Source organism: Lolium perenne, chromosome 7 (genome assembly GCF_019359855.2).
Source record: "Lolium perenne isolate Kyuss_39 chromosome 7, Kyuss_2.0, whole genome shotgun sequence".
In the NCBI taxonomy this organism is placed as follows: Eukaryota; Viridiplantae; Streptophyta; class Magnoliopsida; order Poales; family Poaceae; genus Lolium; species Lolium perenne.
In genome coordinates this window covers 261,949,182-261,976,171 of record NC_067250.2, presented here as the reverse complement: position 1 = coordinate 261,976,171, position 26,990 = coordinate 261,949,182, and the positions used below count along the sequence as shown (strand labels likewise).

General features: G+C 44.9%; 1 protein-coding gene and 1 pseudogene across 1 annotated transcript; both read right to left on the bottom strand.

Annotated features, from left to right (window-relative positions):
• Positions 1–925: 925 nt before the first annotated feature.
• On the bottom strand, positions 926–2,845 carry LOC127313002 (exopolygalacturonase). The gene is made up of 3 exons (XM_051343539.1): positions 2,596–2,845; positions 2,199–2,507; positions 926–2,108 (listed from the first exon to the last, which is right to left on the bottom strand). The coding sequence occupies exons 1-3, from the start codon at positions 2,800–2,802 to the stop codon at positions 1,356–1,358; spliced, it is 1,269 nt and encodes a 422-aa protein (XP_051199499.1). The 5' UTR covers positions 2,803–2,845; the 3' UTR covers positions 926–1,355.
• Positions 2,846–9,935: 7,090 nt separating this feature from the next.
• Positions 9,936–11,747, bottom strand: LOC127311799 (exopolygalacturonase-like; annotated as a pseudogene).
• Positions 11,748–26,990: the final 15,243 nt, after the last annotated feature.

The following is a 26,990-nucleotide window of genomic DNA, read 5'->3' as shown; positions in this document are numbered from 1 at the left end:
TATATGAGGGGGAGGTGGCCGGCCAGCCCTATTGGGCCTCACCTAGTTTGACTCGGACAGGCCCAAGTCAAAGAAACACTAATTTAAACCCTAATGGCCCACCACATGACCTAACTATATTATTATTTCCTAATAACAAGACTATGATAAAATACTGGTACAACCTTAGACTTAATCATCATATCAATGGCTGTCCTAGTACCAGGTCTGGATATCCATATCATGCTCGATCACTCCTAGCTATTACCAACATGGCAGAGAATGCTCGATCAATGCTAACTATTACCAGCGTGCATACCCACCTATAATTTATCGACAACGCTAAAACAAAACTAATAACACTATATGTGTCTCGATTGTTGGTGAGGCCGCCAAAAATAGCTGCAACCCTATCATTCTGGCCACGAAGTGCCAAAACATTCTGTAGGCGGAGCGGCAAAGCACGCTTTTCTCACTAGTATTTATTAATTACACTTTATCTTAACATGCAAGGTATCTATTTTCCCATTCTTTTAACCATTCAATTACCCATGTCATCCCAGTAAGCCTCTTAAATTATAGTATATCTTCACATGCATCGTATTCACATTATCCATTCTTTAAGATATTCTATTGTCCACATGGCCAAGTTTTAACCATCAACTACACAACCATTTCACTTAAATTCAGCATCTCAATTATTTTGACTAATTGAGTCTTAGACAACCTCATGTTTCATGCATGTTAGTATACTCTTTCATTTACCAATAGAGATCTTGAAGGGACTCCTGCCTTAATGGGTGGGATATTCTTCTAGTATCGTTAATGAAAGTGGGGCAACAATGGCAACAAATATGTCTTAATAATATCTCGAAATGTCAAGTTAATTTATATCGGAAAGCCAGATTAATGAGTGCATGGGAACTTGGGAAGCCTTCTAGCCGAGTAAGTCAATCCATCAATCTATTTTTATTTTATTTTGCCAGCACAAGAATAAAAATAAATCAAACCGTCAAAATTAGATCGACAGTCAAGCACCTTGCCTTTGGCTGGCTCTGAGCCGGCACATACATGAATTCTTAACAAAAGGACAATGATAATAAACCCATGAAGAGATTAAACTAGTAGATGATCTCCTGGAGCGGTCTGTATCTTCTCTTGACAGAGAAACGACCGGGATGGTAACAAAAAAAAAAAGGAAATTAAAAAACCTGGTAGATTACAAATACAGCGAAGAAAGAAATCATGCCGTACATAAGAGTGCCTCGAGGCAACGATCTTCAGGTGGCACGTGTAGTCTTGTTAATTATCTCTTCAAAAATGTCTGCTGTGGGAGGTAAGAGACGATGGGGGCGTCGAAGGTGTGAAAGAATGGCTCACGCGTCACAGCTGTTAGCCTTGTCGACACCCTTAGCGGTGACCTTGGCGTTGGTGCAAACAGCCATGGTCTTGTTGTTCTTGCCGGTGTACTCAATCTTGACGTCGTTCATGGTGACACCTTCACACGGTTTCTTGTCGGAGCAAAGCAGGCTGACGGCCTCGGGGGTGGAGGAGGTGCCGGTGATGTTGGTGAATGTGACGTCCTTGACGGTGACCCTGGCGGAGTCTCCCTTGGAGGTGCAGATCTTGTTGGGGCAGTACTTCTGGTCGATGATGATGGGGTAGCCGACGTCGTCCATCTGAACGTTCTCGTAGTGGAAGTTGGACGCTACGACCGGCGACTTGGCGTCTTCGTACGACTTGATCCGGAGGCCGTTGGTGGAGCCCTTGAGCACGCAGTTCTTGACGGTGACGTCTGTCACGTCCTTCTCGTCCTTGTACCGTCCGAGGCTGCCCACGCTGATGCCGTGGCCTGGACCGCAGGTGACGCCGCTGATGTTGACCTCCTTGCTGCCGGGGCCGATGGAGATGCAGTCGTCGCCGACGCCGATCTTGGTGTCCATGATTGTGACCTTGGAGGAGTCGCCCATGTGGATGCCGTCGGTGTTGGGGCTGTCCCCAGGCGCGCTGACGATCACGTCCTTGACAGTCACGCCCTTGCACTCGTAGATGTTGAGGTGGAAGAACTTGGAGTTGAGGATGGTGATGCCTTCGATGAGCGCGTCGTCGCAGAAGTCCAGCACCAATGACTGCACCGCCACATGCATTGATTTGATTATTTGAGAAATAAGCACAATGAAATGTTAATTTGCAAGAAGGATGCAATTATACACACGTACGTTGGGCAGGATCTTGCAGTCGTAGCTCTTGGCGCAGCTGTTCTTGGTCCAGACGGCCTTGCCCTGGCCGTCGAGCGTGCCTTTGCCAGTGATGGCGAGGTTCTTGACGCGCATGATCTCGATCCAGTTAGACTTGTACTTGGCCAGGTCGTTGGAGGCCAGAAGGTTGCCCTCTAGCTTGATGGTCACGCTGTCCCCCTTACATGGTCCGGTGAAATTCAGAGGTCCAGTCAGGAAATCCCCCTTTGGGATGACGATCGTCTGTTTCCCGGTGCCACCGCATGCCGAAGCCCATGCCTCCTCCACCTCCTGCCATCGCATCGCACCACGACCACATGATCAGTTATCGTAGCTCATCGTCACCCATGCATATCGTCGTCGTTTCTTGATTGCGTACCTTGGTGCAGTCTGTCTTGCCATCGTCTTTGGCGCCGAGCTTGGTGATGTCGTAGGTCCCGTCAGCCTCGGACGCTGCGCCCTCCGTCTTCTCATCCTTCTTATCTTCCTTCTTATCTTCCTTCTTCTCCTCCTTGTCTTTGGCGAACGCCGCGCTCACCACCAACAAGAGGAAGAAGACTCTGATCGCGACATTCCTGAACGCCATTTTGGTTGTGCAAGTTCCCTGGTCCTTGATTTTGTGAGAAGCTCGAGTGGTGAAGCTTTATATACATCTCGGTTCGGGGGACAAGTGTTCGCTATGTTTATGGCATGTCCATTTGCTATTTTCTGGCTGTGGCTGCCGGTTAAGCAGGGTTGCTGTCCACTAGTTATTTTTAGTTCACCTCTGTGAGATCAGAGTAGGTTCTAATTTGGGTAAGACCTAGCTAGGCACTTTGAGTTTGCACATTTCTGATGCTAAAAACATCAAAATAAGTAAATGCTACGCTCGTTTCTAAGATTAACTGTGATGTGCTATTTTTTTTTACAATTTAAACAAGACTCGTTAAATGAAGTTAAAACTTAATTATTATATCCATCTGTATAGCAATCAGAGAAACGATAAACATGAATCAGGATAACATGGTTATAAAAACTGAACCCTATCCTTGCTATTCACCTTCTGTACAAAAAATAGTAGAAGGATATGTGAAATGCATCTGCAGGACAAATCAATGATCAGAGCAAAATTAAGGGCATATGCCACACAACAATTACATTTACATGCACGTGTTTTTGAATTATTAATGATCAAAGAGTTAAAACATCCACCATACGTCTAATAATGTAATGCCTTCTATTTTGAAAAGAAGGAGTATTTAGTTTCGATGAATATGCCTGTAAACTCAAAATATGCCCTTACCAAATTGTGTTGTATTAGCCCGTCGGTAAATATGAAAATGGATACGAATGCAAGTGGAACATGGTATGTGTTTACAGGCATACATGGAGCAAGACGAGATCGGGAATTGCTGGTATCAATCAGAGGACTTATAGAAGACAGAAGCTTAAGGAATAGAAATCTCAGAAGACGACAATTTGCCGTCAAGTTGTACGGGTTTCTGCACTTATTAGTTCGATCTCTAGACTCAAAACTTCTTAATGCTGAGCCAGCCCATATCCGTTGATCTATTTGTGAGCTTTACAATTTTGATCCAAAAAGGAAACAATATAGTGGCACATTGGTTACAAGAGTTCAAGAGCTTCAAGATTGATGCATGCAAAGTGTCACAAAGCATACTAAATATTGGTTCGACATATATAATTTATTCTTGGTTGTGTAACTTAATCGATCATTTTTTTTGTAAGTACAAGTTCTTTAAGTTTTTGCACTAGTTGTCTTCTTAATATCAGAATATACATGTGTGGCCAAGGTACACTTCAAACCAGAGATCACATATTCTTCTCTTCCCCGCCACTGAAATTCACCCTATGTACATTTTCAAAATCTCTCTCTACTAGACATTTATCACTTCACTTGGGACACTTTCAACAGGAGTTTTCTTCATGGAAATAATGATTTTTCTGACTTGTTCAGTTTGAACTAACATGAATGATCATATCTGTAAAGGAATCAGGGAAAATCTTTTTACATGAAAGAGCAAGTTCAAGGAGAGAGGCCATCGTTATCTATAGGGCCAGAAGAAATAAAGACTTCATGTTTCATTTTGTACACACAAGTATGGGTAAGGAAGCTATCATGTCCACACGTTATTGTTGGAGATCCGTGCAGCAAATCATAAACTTCTTTCACTATTCTCGGCAGTTGGTACAGAGTAGTCACGTCGTTCCTGTACTCCTTTTACAGGCCCACATATGCCATGCCCTAGAGCAATGCCCTAGCTGCCACATATTATATGCCTAGTACTCCAGCTAATGACGAACCCCATCTTGTTCCTACGAATGGAGCCGGTGGTGGGTGTGGGGCGGCGACGAGCTGCTCGTGGTGGTGGTCGGCCTCAAGCTTGCTGCCGCCGGCTCCTCTGCCTCAAGCTCTCTGCCTGGCCGCCGTCGAGCACTCTCGCACACGCTCATCGGACGCTCGCCTGCAGCCTCCTCTCGCCAGCCGCGCACCTACCGCGCGCTCACCTGCCCCAAGGTCGGGCTCGCCCGCCGCCTGAGCCCGACGACATGCGCCTCCTCTGCTGTGGCGTCGACCGTAAGTGCTCTGGCAGTCCGGCTCCGCCGTTACCAGATTAAGAGCAGCGACGTCAGGAGCTCTCTGTCGTGTGTCGGACTCCATGCCCCGGAACGACAAGCTCCCCATCGGCTCTCTGACTCCAGTCGTGGTCTCCGGCGTGGTCACTAGGAGAGGACAGGTCGTCCATCTCCACGAGTGTGCCAGTGACGACTGACGACGCCATCCCCCGGACGAGCGCGCCCTGCCCTGGCGAGCTCGAGCTTGACAGCTCAGGCGCGTGTGCCTGCCTCCAAAATGTGGAACGGTGAATTTTTTCAGTCTGTTCTTGTTGAGAGGGAGAGAGAGATATAGTAGTGCGGAATGGCGAAGAAAACATGTGAGCGTGTTGCAGAGTACTTCTTCAGACGATTACTGTGTGGCTTATTTGGTTCACAGGCTGCTGGCTTTGGTTGCTGCTCTGAACCATGATTTCCGGCTGCGAGAACTGAAGGGAGAACGATGAACGAGACTAGTAAAAAGCATTGCTTTTGAGGTTTCGTCGCAGCCGAGAAGGAGCGGGCAGTGCGCTGGGCCGACGTGAATTGATACTGGCCCTCGTGACGCAACGAAGCTGCCGAACGGCGCGACGGCATTGGTGGTCATGGTCACCGCGGGCTCGCTCATCCGCGCCGTGAATATGCAGTCGCGCCCATCGATATCGAGCCAGACGCGCACCGTGCCGTTCGTCTTTGCGGCGAGCGCCTATGGACAAGATATCAGTGGAGTTGCCTGATATCACCGATTCAGAGAAGAGACAAGTACTAGTAGAGGATAGAGAAGAAAGAATAGCTAGCTATCGGCCTATGGGAGACAAGACAATGAATCCACACGAGAAGATGGTGGCAGCGGACTCAGCACATAGTCGGGCTTGCGCTGCAGCTCCCGCGAACTCAGGACGAGGCGACGACGGGCGCGGCCAGACCGGAGCGGGAGGCACGGGTGCAGCCGGGGTAGGAAATGGGCGCGGCTGGGGTGCGGCCGGAGAGGCGACGTGCGCGACCAGGGCAGGGACGGGTGCGGCCGGGGAGATGACTGGCGTGGCCGAGGCGGCGAGGACCGGACGCGGCCAGGGCGGGGAGGCACAGCCTCCAAGCTGCACGGCGTCAAGGCCGAAGCCGTGGAGTTGTTGCTCCCAGGTCGGAGCTTGCCAATGGACACTGCGGGAGAGCTCGGGAGAACGAAAAGGAAGACATGGCGAGACTAGGCTTCATGTGGTTGAGGAGAAAGATAGGGAGACACCAGAGAGAGAGCTCGCGCACATGTAGGACAGGGGCACGTCCTATCTAGCTTTTCAGAGATTCTCTTTCCAATAGTCAGATTTGGCCAAATGAAAAAATTCAACTCATGTGTGCTACTTATCCGAATCACGAGGTAATGGGTGGCTGGATAGCTCGTGTACCCATGTGTGCGTGTACAAACTCATTTCCGTTTGTTTTGCTTGGAAATACTACTCCTTCCGATACATAATAAGTGTGAGGGTTGTAGTTCATTTTAGTCAAATTTGAACTAAGACCTCGACACTTATTGTGGATCGGAGGGGTACCTTTTTCAAAGAGACATGCAAATATTTTGTTTAATTCCCTCTCTAAATATTAGATAGCTTTCTACAATATAAAATCTAAGCATATCCGTTTTGTTTATTCTCGGTCGACAGAGAATTAAGTTAGTGCTCAATCAACTCCAGAACCGACTAATTTGCATTGCACTTTGTGTGACATATGAGTTGCAACTCAGATTTTTCAGTTGCATGTGGAGATGCAACTTAGATATTTTTAGTTGCAAGTGGTGCATTTCTGAGATTTTTCACTTACACGTACCATTTTAACTGAGATTTTTCCTGCTGCGAGTGGGTTGCAACTTACATTTTTAAGTTATTGGTAGGTTGTGTAACTAAGAAAAAATGGCTCATGCAATAAAAGCTATTTACACATAATTTTTTGGAGAACTAGTTTCCTACCCCACATTGGCTTGTGATATTCAGTGTTGTCCAACGCTAGAAACACTCCTTGCTTTTGGCCTCTTCCTTCGAAACCAGCCTCGCAAATAACCAAACGATGTGTTTCCATCGGTCCACACCCTTTGACCGTTTGTGTACTAAGGTGGGACCCATATAAAGTTCACGGGTGGGACTGAGTATGAACTAACATGCACCGTTCGAACGTGGAAAAATTTCACGCGTGGGTCACATGGCGCTCTCGTGCGTGTCCATGCAGCTTGTGTTCAATGATGCTGCTCCTCAGAAAGCTTGCTCGCTGCCTACGCTACCGACCTCGACGCTCGTCTGCCCCATCGTCTTCCATCTCTTGCCTATTTTGCGAGCCCAATCAATGCCCTTCTCATCTCGTGACTAGTCCCGGTCGCCATTAATTCCGGTTCGGCCGGACGCACGTGCTGAGCGGCCCATTCCCTCCTCCTTGCATCCACGTTGTGCACTAACCTAATCTTCCTCTCCTTGCCACCGACGACCAGTCCTCTGATCTTTCCATGGCTCAACCCTCGCTAGCAGCGGCAGCTCCAACCGCTGCCGCCAAATTAACTATACATGGTTTCTTGAACATGGTGGTGCATCGTCTCCATACTCGGCTCCTCCTAGATCGAGCAAGACTCCGAGCTCACGCAGAAATCGCATTGTGGTGGCCGCCACGCCGTCCGCCTGTTCACATTCGATGCCGATCCAATTCCGACCATCAATCTTGAATCTGATGAGGAGGGTGGCATCGGCGAGGCTCTAGCCTTCTCTAGGGACGACTTTTGGTCCATGGAGTAGCCAGACATGCCGTGGAGTAGAAACAACTTGCGGAAGCTGTGGTAACTTCTGTGGCCGTTGGAAAAGTGAAATGGGTCAGTGCCGCCGCAAAGTATATATGAGGAGGACATGCATACATCTGTGGTGAGAGAAATATTTGGAGTTATTATATGTATAATTATATTATAGAAGATATCAGTTAGAAAAGCAGTAGTTTATTTTATGTATAATTGTGGAAAGTTCGAATCTGCTTTATATTTATGTAAACTTTAAGATTGAAATGGTGCCTCGTACAATTATGTTCACACGTCTCCCTCTCCCTCTGCATCACACTTCTGCATTCTAAGGAAAAGAAAAACATCAGGTGAAATGACTGGTTAGTGTTTGAGAGTGGAAAACACTTAACAGCAGGGGCATGCCACAAGTGCCTTCAAGTTCAAGGTGCCGCTCGTTCGTAAAATCAATCTACCGTTAACTACGAGCTAATTACATCCCAGATACAACAACTTGTATCTCATGTGCAAATTAGTACATTAAGTTGCAAACTGGGAAGCCGGGTACAACAAGTTGTAAGTCCGAATCAGATTAGTCAAAAAAGGCCGAAATGGTGCCACGGTGGACCCAGTTATCATATGAAGTTTTGCAAGTAGGACCTTGAGGTTGTCTTTTCCTGTTCCAGATCCTTCCCAGTCGTTAGCCATGGGCTTTTTATGAAAAGAGACCATGCTTTTATGTTTAATGTATATTGGTCCTTACCTTTTCGTGGCAAAGAAAGCAACAGAATCACGAATTGAGATTCAGTTGCTATTTCTCCTCGACGAAGCCGGCGGCCACGGTTTCGCTCAGGCGCCATCCGCGACGAAGATTCCAGCGAGATGCCGCCAGACCTGCACTTCCACGCATGGAACGAGGAACAGCCACAGTATAGTATGTGCCCCAGATCCCTCGGCCGGAACATCTGCTCGATTTCTTGAGGTTTTGGCATCGTTGCAGTCCCCCTGTGATCTGCTTCATTGTAGTCGATTTTGAGGTATCAAGTAGCGAAAAGATGTTGTATTTTGGCGATTGTAGTAACATGTTACTGTTTTCGTGGTGTTTTATGGGGATTTTAGCAGCGGTTTAAGTCGAGTGTTGCGCTACCGAGGCGAACAGAGAATGCGCCATGTTAATCTCAGAATTTGGTCACGGTACTTGTACAAAAGATGATCCTTCTCATACATATAATGTGTTTGTAGAAACATTGGTACCTATTGTGTGGTCAACTGTTGCAAAAAAATAGAATTTTGCGCCGTCAGTTTTCATCAACTGTTGGCGTGCAGTTTCAGTTAAACAGACTCGTTGGGGAACTTAGAGAACAATGGTTTAACCTAAAAAAACTGCTGGAAGGGGTTATACTGAATAATGGTTTAACCTAAAAAAACTGCTAAAGAAGAACATACTTACAAGAGATGTTTTGATGCAAAGGGGAGGAAAATATGAGGAGAAATGTCTCTTTTGTGGATTTAATGAAACTATTGATCATCTTTTCTTCAAATGCCCTCTGGCTAGGTACATTTGGAATGTGGTTAGTTGCACGTTTGGTTTTAACTTCCATTTTGATTCGGCTAATCACTGTATTTCCACCTGGTTGAAAAGTTTTGGAGGGAAGAAGAAAGAGATCCTTGCTGTTGGGGTTGCCGCTGTTATTTGAAGTATATGGAAAACCAGAAATTTGGCATGCTTCGAAAAAACATGGCCTGAAGAACCTTAGATTGTTATTCTAAAAATCTGCTATTATATTAATTCGTGGAGCTGTTTGCAGATGAAGGAGGACGCTAAGAACAAGTTGGAATTCTGCGCAAGAGTGCTGGAAAAAATAGCTAAGGAAGTCTTTGGTTCGAGAAGAAGATGGATCTCCTGGATGCGCGCCAAGGTTGAAGATGTAGAGAAAAAAAAAAAGGAACGGGAAGAATGAAGGAAGAACTGGAGAAGGAAGTAAGCTTGCAAAGTTATAAGCAGGAGTAGTTGTAGTGATTTCTTTCTGCTGTAGCTGCATTTTCCCCTCCTCTCTCCCTTTCATTCTTCTCCTTCGGCTGTTTGAACCTGGTCTGTAAAAACCTTAAGTACCCTTTCTGTGTGGTGTTATAGTGGTGTAGGCTGTTACGGAGTACTTTGTAGTAAAACTAGTTTCCTTAATGAAATCGGGGATAACTCCCTTTTATCTAAAAAAAAAAGATATACTAGCTTGATTTTGGATCATGACGATGGTGTATTCAAGGTCGGAGTGCTTCACTGCTTCATTTTCGGGTTTATAAACCGGCTAGCTGTACTGTAAAGTGGCGAGGTAGTTGTTATTTTATATGTACGAAAGTTCACCCCCATGTTAATTCTCAAATTCGGATGTCAAAAGGCGCCTACGATCTGATTCACCGTTGGACAACACTCATATACACGAGGGAGGTACAAGCGTGCCTCCGGCGATACCACCGGCGACATTCGCGCACCGCGACTCGGTGGCGACGCTACGCTTGACGTAACTAAGGTCGATGTCCCTGAGCTCTAGGCCATGGCATGGGTTCGCGCCGCTGCAGCACAGCTTCACGGCAACCTGCGTGGCCGACACGCCCCTGATGTTCTTGAACTTGACGTCGCTTATCTTGACCACGGACGGCAGCTGCGCCTGCATGAACAGACGGTCGAAGGCATATCGAATCCAGTGATGAGAGAGTGAAACCCAGCCAATGTACGGTCGGTTTCGTGGACAAGGAATCGAGATATGTGGGCTGGGTTCTGACCGATTCATGGCGGCAGGAGATGGAGCTGTAGGGGCAGTACTCCTGGTCGATGATGATGGGGTTGCGAACCTTCCTCATGACGATGTCCTCGAAGACGAGCCCGGACACAATGGAGCCCGGGAGGACGCCGCCGCGCCAGGTCTTGATCCGCACGCCGTTGGCCGTGCCGGCGAAGGTGCAGTTGGACACGCGCAGGCCGCGCACGTCCTGTTCCCCCGGGCGCCTCCCGAGGCTGCCAACGCTGATGCCGTGGCCCGGGCCGCAGGAGACCCCGGACACGGTGATGTCGGCGCTGCCGGGGCCGACGGAGACGCAGTCGTCCCCGGTGGCGACGGCGGTGTCGGTTATGCGCACGTTGGAGGAGGCCTGGATGTGGACGCCGTCCGTGTTGGGGCTGTCCCGCGGCGCCCGGATGGTGACGCGGTGGATGGCCACGTCCTGGCTGCCGATGATGATCACGTGGAAGAACTTGCTGTCCAGCGACGTCACCCCCGTGATCGTCACGTTCCTCACGCGCCCCAGCTTGATCGACTGCCCGCCCGGAGAAATGGTCAAGCTAATTAAAGCTCACATCGCGCGGATCGATGGTGGCTGAAAGCGTGAGAGAGTAGTTGCGTGGCTTACGACGGGGAGGGGCGTGCAGTTCGGATTCCTGGGGCACTCGTTGAGGTGCCACGACGAGGCGCCGCGGCCGTCGAACGTGCCGCCGCCGGTGACGAGCAGCCCGTCGACGTTGGCGAAGTTGATCCACTCGTGGCTGCCGCGGAATGCGGCCAGGTCGTCCGGCGCGCGGAGGACGCCGGAGAGGCGCAGCTCCATGTAGCCCTTGCACGGGCCGCGGAAGACCACCGGGTGAAGCCGGTACTCGCCCTTGGGAACCACCACGGACGGCCTCCCCGGCGACGCGCAGGCCTTGGTCCACGTCCGTAGAAAAGCCTGCGCAAAGAAACCCATTCAGAAAGAAATTAAGCTCCTACAAATTCCTGGTTGGGCAAATGATGGACAATCGAACTCCGACGATCGATTACCTTGGAGTCATCCGTCTCACCGTCGGCGATCGCGCCGAAGTCCATGACGTCGAACACCTGGCGGCCGGCATGAGCGACCTGCAGGCACCACCTAGCCGTGACCAGAAAAAACAGAGCGGCAAGGGGAAACGCCATGTCTGATAGTCTTGTGTGCAGAAACAAACTCATCACGCGATGACCAGAGCATGAATGTCTTGCCATCTTATAATCACGCGGCCGGGGTCGATCGAATCGGAAGCAGCAGCTGCAGGCGCAAAGGCACCAGGGCCTTGTTCTGTTATGCTTCATGCATGCTGCCAGTGCTCCAATAACGCATTCTTGGAGCTCTGTGGTAGTATAATGTTGTTTGTTACGCGATTACAGCAGAACGATAGGGAAAAAATAGCGTTGTTAGTTAGGCTGCTGCTCTTGCCATGAGCCCCGGTTTTCTACCACGTTTGGTGGCTACATTGTCTCTCGCCTAAGTAGCAGTAGGCTGCTTGGCAAGGGCAGGCACGTGGATTTCCGCTTATGATTTGTTGAAATAAGATTTCATCCCGCTATGTTTAGCAACACGTACCACAATACAACGGTGAGACTCACTACACAAACAAGTTCAAGAGAAAAAACAAGAGAAAGCAAGAGGAACGGACGCACAACCATTGCGCCCTCCGGAGAAGTCCCACCAAGCTTCTATGTCTCCGAATCGTCGCGTACAGAGCAACACTATCAAAAAGAGATGCAACGATAACGATGTTGATGTCCTAGGATTTCTCTAGGTACACGGAGGGGAGTGGAGAAGGGGTACACCCGACACCGTTCAGGAAGGAACGGAGGCTCCCGCATGCGTCACCATCAACAAGAGATGCATACCAAGCAACACCATCAACAAGAGATGCAACGATAACGATGTTGATGTCCTAGGATTTCTCTAGGTACACAGAGGGGAGTGGAGAAAAGGGTACACCCGACACCATTCAGGAAGGAACGGAGGCTCCCGCATGCGTCACCACATCGGTGCCGGCTGAGCTGACAAAGATTTCTCCCGGCCCCCAAAAAACCACATCCTAAAACAATCTGTAGCACTCCACCAAACTTGGCGCACACCAACATGCACCACCACGATCTTCGGTCACCATCATTGACTCACCATGGCAAACACTGTAAGGCCACCTGGGCAGAGAAGAGACCCGTAGACAAGGGCCGGCTGGACCGCATTGACACAGTAGGGACAAACCTCCAACGCCATAGACGGTAGCGAAACAGACACGGCTATAGATCGAAGTACACCAGACCAAAAATGGAACTAGAGGGCGACAATAGCACAACCACCCGGAGGACTTCCTCCATCGCCATTGGCAGCTGCAGAACAGACGCGGCATCAGGGACACAAACCCCACCCCCACGCTACACCATTTAGTCCACCGCCATCGCTGCCCTCGAGCTCTACGACATAGGTCCGCCCGGGCCCAGACCAGGCTCATGGAACTCCCGCCGCCACAGAGCAGAAGACATGGCATCATCACCGCCACTACCATCACAAGCTGTTTATCAGTACCACCAGAGGCGGCTCGGCCAAGCCCGACAAATCCGTTCCTGCCCTAGATTTGGGCTTGTAAGGCGAGGCCAGTGAAGCACCGCAGCAAACCGATCCCGCCGCTAAGTGGCAGCATCGTCACCGTGTTGTCATCCGTGTTCGCGCCTGAACATCGCGGGCTAAGATGCACCGCCACCGGGACACGCCTTCCCAAGTCAGGCCGCCTGCACCGGGTAGAGAAAGGAGTCGCCACTGCAACCAGTGTAAAAGGTATTTTACCCATTATCGTTATGTTTGCTAATGATCACGCTAGAGCTAATGTGTCGACTAATGGCCTCTATAAGTGTATACGCAGGTGCTGAGAGTCCCCCCATTTGGTGGTCGAGAGAAGCGATAGTGTTTTGTCTATTTTCTCTACTATTTTATATTTGAGTCATAGGAAACACCGCACTATTAAGAGGGTTGTCTCGATCAACTCGGTGTGGATGCTCCCCAAGACATACAAATACATTCTACCACCAAATTGACCCATCACATTTTTCTGGTGAGTTTAGTTTTTGGAGAAATCATCATTTTAGAAGGATCTAGCGATTTCGGTGCAGAAACTGGTGGCGTCGGCTCCCCTGCTGGAAATTTTCGGCGAGACGAACTTATTCCAGTTTGTGCCAAAAGGCATACATGTAAGCACTTCCGGCGAAACCGTTTTGTTTCCGGCGGGTAGGTTTCGTTCTAGCGAGAAAATCGGCAAACTGATATGGTTTCCGCCCAGGCTGCATGTCGGCGGTAGTTCTGGCGCGCCGGTCTGTCAGCCGGACCAAACCGGCGGGGAAACCAGCTCTGCCGATTTTGCTGCTGGTTTGTGTCGCGGGACTTTCCCGAAACGGCTATATTTCTCTTGGACTATAAATACCCCTTCTTCCAGCTTGAGAGGGTTAGGTCAACCATTCATATCATATCCTTGTACTCTCTGACCCACCATTGTTGAAACACATAAAAGCTTGGATCTCCCATTCTATCGAACCAAAGCCAAATCCTTTTGGTGGAAAGCAATTGGAGGTCTTGATCTACGATCCCATAAAGACAAACTTCATTCCCCCTTGAGTTCATCGAGCAAGCTTGTTACTCTTAGGTTTGTGGGAAACCCTAGGAGGATAGGGTCACTCGGAAGCATCCGGGTTATTGATTTGATCCAAGAAGAAGTTTGTGAGAGTTTCGAGACTAGCTTAAAGTCTACCACGAGTGAGCAAGCTATTCATTCGTGGGATACACCACGGAGAAGAAGGTGAGCCTTTGTGGCATTGGGAGATCCTTTGTGGGGTCCCACACCTCTCCAACGTGGTTGATCTCTCAAAAGAGAGTGCCTCTCTTCCTACAAGTCTAAAGGCCAAGGTTGACGAGGGTTGGCTTTGGCATCACCGCCTAGGCCACATCAACATGAGAAATCTTGAACAACTCCTTAAGGGTGAACACATTGTTGGACTAACGGGTGTTACTTTTGAAAAAGATCGTGTTTTTGTGTGTATGTTTTGCCGGGAACCAACATGGGAAAAGGCATCCCTTCAAGGACGTCATCACCACCTTTCGTCCCTTGGAGCTCCTTCACTTGGATCTCTTTGGGCCATCAGGTTATGAGTCTCTTGGAGGAAGCAAATTCAGGCTCTTCATTGTTGATGATTATTCAAGATACACATGGGTGTTCCTCCTCAAGTCCTAGGATGAAACCCACAAGTACTTCATTGACTTCGCCAAGCAATCCCAACGCACATATGAAGCAGAGATCAAAACCATTCGCAATGACAACGGTTCCAAGTTGAAGAACTACACCATGAGCGAGTTCTTTCAAGATGAAGGGATCAAGTACGAGTTCTCCGCACCCTATACCCCTCAACAAAATGGTGTTATTTAAAGGAAGAACTGGGCACTTATTGAGATGGCAAGAACAATGTTGGATGAATTTAAGTCTCCCTATAACTTTTGGGGAAAAGCCATCTCCACCACGGTTCATTATTCTAAATGGATCTTCCTCCGTCTGTTGAACAACAAGACCCCGTACGAGCTCATCACGGGGAACAATCCCAATGTCATGTACATTGGTGTCTTTGCATGCAAGTGCATGGTCAAGAACAAGATGGTAATGCTCGATAAATTTGAAACTAGAGAGTGTCGTTGTTGGTTATGCGGATAACTCTCATGACTATAGATAATACAATAAAACTAATGGTTGCGTTGAAGTATCTTGATGTGGAGTTCTTCGAGATCATAATGGATCCTAAGCGGAGCAAGTTGTTCCAAGTGATGTAGGTGATGGAGATTCTTCTCAAGTCATCAAGGCTATGGGAATTGGGCATATCTTGATCATAGAGACCCATGAGTTGTTGATCAAGCAAATTACGGGGAAGATTAGAACTCAAATCAAGTGGATCCTAGTTCTACTCAAGTTGAACCATTGATGCCCACAAGTATAGGGGATCACTGAAATCTTCGATGGAAAGTATTACCCAAACTCAAGGGGAACACAATAATACCAATAAGATTTTAGCAATTGAGATATCACTCTCAATCACACATGTATATCAATAAACTCACAAAGAAAGTGGTGATTTATAGCAGTTGATTCAAAGAAATAGGACAAACAGTAAATAATAGCAACATATTTCCAGTATTCACCTAAAGTAGTGATGTGTAAATTTCAGTGGCTAAAAACGTAGGCTTGAGGTGATAGCGGGGTGTTGCATGAATGATATTGATCATATAATTTAATCCTAATAGCATAGCATACATATCAAATTCATTTGTGTGTAGGTATGTGATCGTAATATAGCTATGCATACTAATAAAGAGAATTTGCATAACTCTTTTGTCCTGCCTGCCCATTTTACCGGGGCCACCTTGGAACTACAACCAATTAAGGTTATCCTTTCAAATAGCCCATAATAAAGCATTAAGTTCATGAGCACACAATATCCTCGAACTATCCTATATTCCCCTTGTTTTTCCATAATTTTCACTTTAGGAATTTGTAGCTTCAACACAATAATAAGCAATACACCTTGCATAAAAATACCAGCCTCATATATATGATAGAACAATAAAGGTTTAGTGCTGAAATCATGTCACTCGAGCCCTAGTAACAAGCATTAAACACAGCAAAGGTGTACCAACACTCATACATGAATATCCTCAAGATAAACACCTCAAGTCTCGATACATATGGATGATTACATGATCAATCTCATCCAAACCCCATCCACCTCTTAGGCCTACAAAGAACTACTCACTCGTGATGATGGAGAGTGAGCACATGGTTGTTAGTGATGACGATGGTGGCGGTGACGGTGAAGAAACCCTCAAAATCCTCCTCTCTAGGGTGGAGAGCAGCATCAATCTGACCCCCGAAACGAAGAACGTGGTCTTGGCGGCGCTCTATTTCGTGAAAAGCTCTGTGCTTCTAGCAGGATAGGTTTTTAGGGTATATAAGGCGACATGCAAAGGGGGGAGGCGAGACGATGATCGAGGGCCAAACGGGCCCTAGTGGAGCGCCCTATGATGGTGGGCGCGCCACTACGCCTAGTTTGGGCCTCGTGGCTCCCCTCGTGTGATTCCAAGCTCCAGGTCTGATACGTCCAATTTGCATCACTATTTTATATCATAATTTGCTGTTATTCATTGATATATTTCATATTTGGAAATGATACTTATGTTATTTCATCTATTTTGCATGTTTCATGATTATTTGGGGATCGCGCACCGGAGCCAGGATTCTGCTGGAAAAAGCACCGTCAGAATGCAATATTTCGGAAGATCAACAGTTGACGGAAATTATACGAAAAATCCTATTTTTCCAGATGACGAAGGGAGCCAGAAGGGGGAGCCGAGGGGACCCGAGGTGGGCCCACCTCATAGGCCGGCGCGGCCCAAGGCCTGGCCGCGCCGCCCTGTGAGGAGGGGGCCCACAGCCCTCTCTCGCCTCCTTTTCTTCGCGTACGCCTTCGTCCCGAAAACCTAAGCTCCAGAGGGTACATCGCGAAGAGCCACAGCCGCCTCTGCGGGGCGGAGAACACCAAAGAGAAAAGAGCTCTCCGGCAGGCTGAGATCCACCGGGGAAATTCCCTCCCGGAGGGGGAAATCGACGCCGTCGTCACCGTCATCGAGCTGGACATCATCTCCATCACCATCATCATCACCTTCATCATCATCACCGCCGTCTCCACCGCTGCACACCGTCACCGCTGTAACAATTTGGGTTTGATCTTGGTTGTTTGATAGGGGAAACTCTCCCGGTGTTGATTTCTACTTGTTATTGATGCTATTGAGTGAAACCATTGAACCAAGGTTTATGTTCAGATTGTTATTCATCATCATATCACCTCTGATCATGTTCCATATGATGTCTCGTGAGTAGTTCGTTTAGTTCTTGAGGACATGGGTGAAGTCTAAATGTTAGTAGTAAATTATGGTTGGGTAATATTCAATGTTATGATATTTAAGTTGTGGTGTTATTCTTCTAGTGGTGTCGTGTGAACGTCGACTACACGACACTTCACCTTTATGGGCCTAGGGGAATGCATCTTGTACTCGTTTGCCAATTGCGGGGTTGCCGGAGTGACAGAAACCTGAGCCCCCGTTGGTATATCGATGCAGGAGGGATAGCAGGATCTTAGAGTTTAAGGCTGTGGTTAGATTTATCTTAATTACTTTCTTGTAGTTGCGGATGCTTGCAAGGGGTATAATCACAAGTATGTATTAGTCCTAGGAAGGGCGGTACATTAGCATAGGTTCACCCACACAACACTTATCAAAACAATGAAGATTAACTAGCCGTATGTAGCGAAAGCACTAGACTAAAATCCCGTGTGTCCTCGAGAACGTTTGGTCATTATAAGTAAACAAACCGGCTTGTCCTTTGTGCTAAAAAAGATTGGGCCACTCGCTGCAATTATTACTCTCGCACTTTACTTACTCGTACTTTATTCATCTGTTACATCAAAACCCCCTGAATACTTGTCTGTGAGCATTTACAGTGAGTCCTTCATCAAAACTGCTTGACAACACCTTCTGCTCCTCGTTGGGATCGACATTCTTACTTATCGAAGATACTACGATACACCCCCTATACTTGTGGGTCATCAAGACTATTTTCTACTGTTTGTGCTGATTTTATTTCTGCCTGCTGCTATAATTCATTATGGAGAGATCTTCTCTTGAGTGTTTATTTGGGAAATCTACTACTACTGCAAAGGTAGTGGATGAGGCGCCAGGTAAGGAAGAAATACCATACAAAATACCTATGAAAATTATTGAACGTGTAGTGGGTAACCGTATATGTGGGATGGAACTGTCCACCCTGGAGATCATTTACTGTTTTTACATGAATTATGCGGTTTATTCAAATGTGCAGGTATTGCTATGGATGAAGTGAGGAAGAAACTATTCTCTATATCGTCTGCAGTAAAGCGGCGCATTGGTATAAATTACTTGGATAATGGGGATTCTCTTGAATGGAATGATATTGTGCCCCGGTTTTATTCTAAGTTCTATCCTCCAAGTGAGATTCACAAAGATCGGAATCGCATATATAATTTTTGGCCTCATGAAGGAGAGAGTATTGCCCAAGCGTGGGGGAGATTGAAGTCTTTAATGCTCAAATACCCCATTCATGAGCTTCCTGGTAATATTATTATTGATAATTTCTATGCAAGACTTTCTTTTCAAGACAAGACCTTGCTGGATACTTCTTGTTCTGGATCATTTACACGCAACAAGGAAGAGTTTAAAAGGGACCTTCTTAATCGGATCCAAGAAAATACTGAAGGATGGGAGAACGACAAGGATAGAGAATCAGGTATAAATTATGATTATAAATGCATTGAAGCTTTTATGGATACTGATAAATTTCGTAATATGAGTGCTACTTATGGTCTTGATTCTCAAGTTGCTGCAAATCTTTATAAAGCTTTTGCTTCTCATTATGAATTGCCTAAGAATAACTTTGATAAGTATCATGAACCGTATAAAGATAAAATTGATTCATCTATAAATAAATGTGTTGTAGTGGAAACTGTTGATCATGTTATTCCTGAAGCTTATATTGAAAAAACTCCTTTCCCTGCTAAAATGAAGGAGTACTCTGTTATAAATAGTGCGGTTCATAAAAGTGAAAAGAAACCTATAGAACCTGAAGAACAAATAAAAGTTGAACCTGCTGTTGCAATTATTAAAGATCTTGTGACTGAAAATGTGGATGATGGTCATATTATTTTCTGTGAAGATGCCTCTAATATTGTTTCGCATCCTAATAAGTCTAGGAAAGCTAGTGTTCCTATGCTATCTGTTAGAATCGGTGATCATTGTTATTATGGTTTATGTGATATTGGTGCAAGTATTAGTGCTGTTCCTTATGAGCTTTACACGGAGATTATGCACGAAATTGGTTCTTGTGAACTTGAAGATATTGATGTGGTTATTCGGCTGGCTAATAGAGAAACTATCTCTCCAATTGGTATTGTTCGAGATGTGGAAGTTCTATGTGGTAAGATTAAATATCTTGCTGACTTTTTGGTACTTGGTTCTGCTGCTAGTAAATATTGTCCTATTATTTTTGGTAGACTTTTTCTAAATACTTGTGGAGCTATTATAGATTGCAAGAAAGAGAAAATTTTGACTAAATTTGCTGGTGAATCTTATGAGTTTAACTTCTCTAAATTTACCAAAACTCCTTATAAAATTGATTCGCCTAATAGTGATTTTAAAGTTGAACAGTGTGCATCTATTGCTCTTGCTCCTAGTAATCCTTTGCAGCAACATTTGGAGAATAGTGAGAGTGAAGCTTTTAGGGAAGAAAGAGATGAGCTTGATGAAATTTTCCTTCGTCAACCTATTCTTAAGCATGATTTACCGGTGGAAGATCCGGGTACAACACCACCACCAAAGGAAGATCCTGTCTTTGATTTAAAACCATTGCCTGATAATCTTAAATATGCTCATATTGATGATAAGAAAATATATCCTGTTATTATTAGTTCTAAGCTTTCAGAGTTTGAAGAAGAAAGGTTATTGGAAATACTGAAGAAACACCGAGGTGCTATTGGCTACACTCTTGATGACTTGAAGGGGATTTCTCCCTCTATTTGCCAACACGCCATTAATATGGAAGATGATGCGAAGCCTGTTGTTGAACCTCAGCGTCGTCTAATTCCTAAGATGAAGGATGTGGTAAGAAATGAGGTATTAAGACTCCTTGAAGCTGGTATTATATATCCTATTGCTGATAGTAGATGGGTTAGTCCTGTGCATTGTGTTCCTAAGAAAGGAGGAATGACTGTTGTGCCTAATGATAATGATGAGCTCATACCTCAAAGAGTAGTTGTAGGGTATAGAATGTGCATTGATTATCGAAAAGTTAATAAGGTTACTAAGAAAGATCATTACCCTTTGCCTTTTATTGATCAAATGTTAGAAAGGTTATCTAAAAATACTCATTTTTGCTTTCTTGATGGTTATTCTGGGTTTTCACAAATTGCTGTTAAAACTAAAGATCAAGAGAAAACCACTTTCACTTGTCCCTATGGAACTTATGCTTATAGGCGTATGCCTTTTGGTTTATGTAATGCTCCTGCTACTTTTCAAAGATGCATGTCTGCTATTTTTCATGGCTTTTGTGAGAGTACTGTAGAGGTATTCATGGACGATTTTTCCGTCTATGGAAATTCTTTTGATAATTGCTTGCGGAACCTTGATAAAGTTTTGCAGAGATGTGAAAAAACTAACCTTGTTCTTAATTGGGAGAAATGCCACTTTATGGTTAATGAAGGAATTGTATTGGGACATAAAATTTCCGAGAGAGGTATTGAAGTTGATAGAGCTAAAGTTGAAGCCATTGAGAAGATGCCCTATCCTAGGGATGTTAAAGGTATTCGTAGTGTTCTTGGTCATGCTGGGTTTTATAGGAGGTTTATTAAAGACTTCTCCAAGATTTCAAAGCCTCTTACTAATCTTCTTCAAAAAGATGTACCTTTTTTTTTTGATGATGATTGTAAGGAAGCTTTCGAAACTCTAAAGAAAGCCTTAACAACTGCCCCTATAGTTGAACCTCCTGACTGGAACTTACCATTTGAAATTATGTGTGATGCTAGTGATTTTGCTGTAGGCGCTGTTCTTGGACAGCGAGTAGATAAAAAACTGAATGTTATTCATTATGCTAGTAAAACTCTTGATGCTGCTCAAAGAAATTATGCTACTACTGAAAAGGAATTGTTAGCTGTAGTCTTTGCTTGTGATAAGTTTAGATCTTATATCGTTGATTCAAAAGTTACTATTCATACTGATCATGCTGCAATTAGATACCTTATGACAAAGAGAGATGCTAAGCCAAGGCTTATTAGATGGGTACTTCTTTTGCAAGAATTTGATCTGCATATTGTAGACAGGAAAGGTGCTGATAATCCTGTTGCTGATAATTTGTCGAGATTGGAAAATATTGCTTATGATCCTGTTCCTGTTAATGATAGTTTTCCAAATGAACAATTGGCTGTAATAAAGGTGAGCTCGCGAGACAGTCCTTGGTATGCTGATTATGCTAACTTTATTGTTTCCAAGTACTTGCCTCCAACCTTTTCAGCTCAGCAAAGGAGGAAATTGTTTTATGACTTGAGGCATTATTTTTGGGATGATCCACACTTATATAAAGCCCGAATATGAGCAACAAGAGATATTGAGTAAATGTCATGGGAGTGCTTATGGAGGACATCACGCCGGAGATAGAACCGCGCAAAAGGTTCTACAATCAGGTTTTTATTGGCCAACTCTCTTCAAAGATGCAAGGAAGTTTATTTTATCTTGTGATGAATGTCAAAGGGTTGGTAATATCTCCAGACGCAATGAAATGCCTATGAATTATACTCTTGTTATTGAACCGTTTGATTGTTGGGGATTTGACTTCATGGGACCTTTTCCCTCTTCAGAAGGTAACACTCATATACTTGTTGCTGTTGATTATGTTACTAAATGGGTGGAAGCCATACCTACAAAAAGTGCTGATGGTGAGACCTCTTTAAGAATGCTTTTAGACATTATTTTTCCTAGATTTGGAGTTCCTAGATATATTATGATAGATGGAGGTGCTCATTTTATTCATGGTGGTTTTAGAAAGACTCTTGCTAAATATGGTATTAATCATAGAATTGCTTCCGCTTATCATCCTCAAACTAGTGGGCAAGTAGAACTATCAAATAGAGAAATTAAATCTATCTTGCAAAAGACTGTTAATAAAACTAGAAAGAATTGGGCTAGTAAATTGAAGGAAGCACTATGGGCTTATAGAACTGCTTATAAAAACCCCATGGGAATGTCACCTTATAAAATGGTTTATGGAAAAGCTTATCATTTACCTTTAGAACTAGAGCACAAAGCTTATTGGGCTGTTAGAGAAGTAAACAAAGATCCTAAACTGGCCGGTGATAAAAGGTTGTTGCAATTAAGTTCTCTAGATGAATGGAGAAGTGAAGCTTATGAAAATGCTAAACTCTTTAAAGAGAAAGTTAAGAAATGGCATGATAGAAGGATTACCAAAAGAGAGTTTAATATTGGGGATAAAGTCCTATTGTATCGGTCTCGTCTCAGATTCTTTGCAGGGAAATTACTCTCGAAATGGTAAGGACCGTATGTTGTTGAGGAGGTGTATCGTTCAGGAGCAATTAAAATTAGTTCCCTCCAAGGCAATGCCACGCAAGTGGTGAATGGACAAAGACTCAAGCATTATATCTCAGGTGATTCTTATAATGTAGATGTTGATGTTATTCGAGTGGAAACACCAGAGGCTTTCATCAAAGGTCAAATTGACAGTCCGCCAGAACTCGATTTTGAATAGGTAACAGTACAGGTAATAAAAAGTTCGTGATTTGCTTTCCGAACAATGTTTTTGCTGTTTTTGGAAAATATGAAAAATTACGAGATCGAAACGGAGTGGAGGAGGCGCACGAGGAGGTGCCCCCACAGGCCGGCGCGGGCCCCAGCCTGGCCGCGCCGCCCTGTGAGGAGGCTGCCTCGTTGCCCCTCTCCGACTCTGGTTCGACCTAGTACTTTCCGTTTGTCATAAAAATTCCTGCTATATAATCCCCCGGACCCCTGGAGGTCCGTATATCGTTTTCTCGTCGCGTTTTGTTTCTAGCTGTTTTCTGCCAGGATTTGTTCTTGATCTAGAAGCATCATGGTCTCCAACAACAAAGACAAGGAGCCTATTGAGGAAAATATTCAAGATCCCGAGTGGAAAGAGGTGGACGAGAGCGTCAAGGAAGAAGATGAAGAAGAAGTGGAGGAAGACTCGTGCGCATACCCGCGTGCTACCATTGCAAGCATCGAGGTGGTGGAGAACCCTTTTAATGCAAAGAAGAGCGCAAGAATTCGCACCGGAGGAAGATTTCCACGTCACTATCTAGCTCCAAAGACATCTTCTCCAGGCACTTATCACCCCTTCTGCAATCTAATTTATAATAATCAAATTGAAAGGACTCCCAAGGCAGCATTGCCTAGCAATTGGGATATAGATCGTTCTAACACTGCAGGAAGGATGAAGCCTGAAACTGAAGAGTGGGGAAATAACTCCAAGAGTTGGGACTCGCCGTCGGACATACTTCTTAACCGCGTCGAGCACAATTCGGAGATGATCCGCAACCTCATGTACAAGATTGATGAGCTCCAGGAGCTTGTTGAGAAGCTTGTCAAGAATCCACCATCACCACCGAAGGAGTAATTCATCATCGGTATTGGCATCCCCTTGGTTTGTTCCAAGCTTGGGGGAGTGCCGCGGTATCACATCATCACTACCCTTTACTTTTTACTATCAAGTAGTGTCATATCATGAGTAGGGAAGTTATCATATAAGATGGGTTGCAGTGTAGAAGTATCTCTCCTTTAGTTGGTTGTCTATGTATCCCTTGGTGTGAGTTATCGTTATGAAATATTAATGAGAAGTCTTATCATTTACATATTGCACACCTTATTTTAGTTTGCAATTTCTATTATATGATTGATCTTGATTTTAGTATTGGTACCACTTTGGGAGCATTGAGTAAATCTATTTGGTTTTGGCAAACTTAGCATTGGTCAATAGCAACAACACCTTGAGGTTTAAGTAGAAAAGAGAAATATATATAGTTGTTTCATTGTCTTCCTTTCTTGTTAGCTCATAGCTTATTATTCTGAAGTTAAAATTGTTTGTGCTTACAAGAAAGATGCATGATTGTTTCTATCACATGTATATTTGTTTGTTTCCCTCAACTTTTGTTCTTGCTAATTAACCTTGCTAGCCAAAGACCTGTACTGAGAGGGAATGCTTCTCGTGCATCCAAACCTCAACCCAAACCTATGCCATTTGTGTCCACCATATCTACCTACTACATGGTATTTCCCTGCCATTCCAAAGTAAATTGCTTGAGTGCTACCTTTAAAATTTCTATCCTTTACCTCTGCAATATATAGCTCATGGGACAAATAGCTTAAAAACTATCGTGGTGAAGAATATGTACTTATGTGTCTTATTTCTTAGTAAGTTGCTTGTTGTGCGGTAACCATGTTTTCTGGGGACGCCATCAACTCTTTTACCTTTGGTGAATATCATGTGAGTTGCTATGCATGTTCGTCTTGTCTGAAGTAAGGGCGGTTTTCACAATCAAATGGTTTGAGTATGCATACTGTTAGAGAAGAACATTGGGCCGCTAACTAAAGCCATGATTCATGGTGGAAGTTTCAGTATGGACAGCTAATCCTCAATCTCTTATGAGAATAATAATTGTTGTTGAATGCTTATGCATTAAAGAGGAGTCCATTATCTGTTGTCTATGTTGTCCCGGTATGGATGTCTAAGTTGAGAATAATCAAAAGCGAGAAATCCAATGCGAGCTTTCTCCTTAGACCTTTGTACAGGCGGCATAGAGGTACCCCTTTGTGACACTTGGTTGAAACATGTGCTATGCAATGATAATCTGTGTTAATCCAAGCTAATTAGGACAAGGTGCGAGCACTATTAGTATACTATGCATGAGGCTTGCAACTTATAAGATGTCTTATACATAACACATATGCTTTATTACTACCATTGACAAAATTGTTTCTTGTTTTCAAAATGAAAAGCTCTAGCACAAAAATAGTAATCCATGCTTCCCTCTGCGAAGGGTCTGTCTCTTACTTTATGTTGAGTCGGTAAACCTATTCCCCTCCATCTTAAGCAAGCATTTGAGTTGTTGTGATCAAACCATTATATTGTGATTTACTTCATCATGTCTTTTACTCTTCCTTGTTTAGTACAAGTTTTATCTGAATGAATATAGCTTTGAAAGTTATCAATGATTACTATGATTGAGTATGCAAGTTTACCATAAGCTTTAATATGAAAGCGTTGTTCCATAGATAAGTATAATCTGTTAACTGTTCTCTGACCAAGAACAAAGTTTGCCATCACCAACTATGATTTCTTATGCACCTTTATTTGTGATTACCTTATACTTGTTTCAAGTTGAGTTATATGAGGAGGTTGTTCACTAGAATGTCTTGTGTGAATAAATATGATGCTTCTTGTCCGTATTTGATTTATCGACTCTTCACTCCATAAACATGTGGTCCTGTTTACCGAGTTCAGTTTCGCTTGGGGACAAGCGAAGTCTAAGCTTGGGGGGAGTTGATACGTCCAATTTGCATCACTATTTTATATCATAATTTGCTGTTATTCATTGATATATTTCATATTTGGAAATGATACTTATGTTATTTCATCTATTTTGCATGTTTCATGATTATTTGGGGATCGCGCACCGGAGCCAGGATTCTGCTGGAAAAAGCACCTTCAGAATGCAATATTTCGGAAGATCAACAGTTGACGGAAATTATACGAAAAATCCTATTTTTCCAGATGACGAAGGGAGCCAGAAGGGGGAGCCGAGGGGACCCGAGGTGGGCCCACCTCATAGGCCGGCGCGGCCCAAGGCCTGGCCGCGCCGCCCTGTGAGGAGGGGGCCCACAGCCCTCTCTCGCCTCCTTTTCTTCGCGTACGCCTTCGTCCCAAAAACCTAAGCTCCAGAGGGTACATCGCGAAGAGCCACAGCCGCCTCTGCGGGGCGGAGAACACCAGAGAGAAAAGAGCTCTCCGGCAGGCTGAGATCCACCGGGGAAATTCCCTCCCGGAGGGGGAAATCGACGCCGTCGTCACCGTCATCGAGCTGGACATCATCTCCATCACCATCATCATCACCTTCATCATCATCACCGCCGTCTCCACCGCTGCACACCGTCACCGCTGTAACAATTTGGGTTTGATCTTGGTTGTTTGATAGGGGAAACTCTCCCGGTGTTGATTTCTACTTGTTATTGATGCTATTGAGTGAAACCATTGAACCAAGGTTTATGTTCAGATTGTTATTCATCATCATATCACCTCTGATCATGTTCCATATGATGTCTCGTGAGTAGTTCGTTTAGTTCTTGAGGACATGGGTGAAGTCTAAATGTTAGTAGTAAAGTATGGTTGGGTAATATTCAATGTTATGATATTTAAGTTGTGGTGTTATTCTTCTAGTGGTGTCGTGTGAACGTCGACTACACGACACTTCACCTTTATGGGCCTAGGGGAATGCATCTTGTACTCGTTTGCCAATTGCGGGGTTGCCGGAGTGACAGAAACCTGAGCCCCCGTTGGTATATCGATGCAGGAGGGATAGCAGGATCTTAGAGTTTAAGGCTGTGGTTAGATTTATCTTAATTACTTTCTTGTAGTTGCGGATGCTTGCAAGGGGTATAATCACAAGTATGTATTAGTCCTAGGAAGGGCGGTACATTAGCATAGGTTCACCCACACAACACTTATCAAAACAATGAAGATTAACTAGCCGTATGTAGCGAAAGCACTAGACTAAAATCCCGTGTGTCCTCGAGAACGTTTGGTCATTATAAGTAAACAAACCGGCTTGTCCTTTGTGCTAAAAAGGATTGGGCCACTCGCTGCAATTATTACTCTCGCACTTTACTTACTCGTACTTTATTCATCTGTTACATCAAAACCCCCTGAATACTTGTCTGTGAGCATTTACAGTGAGTCCTTCATCGAAACTGCTTGTCAACACCTT

Bases quoted from the DNA above. Each gene is read 5' to 3' on its own strand.
- LOC127313002 (XM_051343539.1), bottom strand. From the start codon at position 2,802: ATGGCGTTCAGGAATGTCGCGATCAGAGTCTTCTTCCTCTTGTTGGTG. The intron at 2,508-2,595 runs GTACGCAATCAA...ATGCGATGGCAG, and splicing joins GCAAGACAGACTGCACCAAG to GAGGTGGAGGAGGCATGGGC. The intron at 2,109-2,198 runs GTACGTGTGTAT...GTGGCGGTGCAG, and splicing joins ACTGCAAGATCCTGCCCAAC to TCATTGGTGCTGGACTTCTG.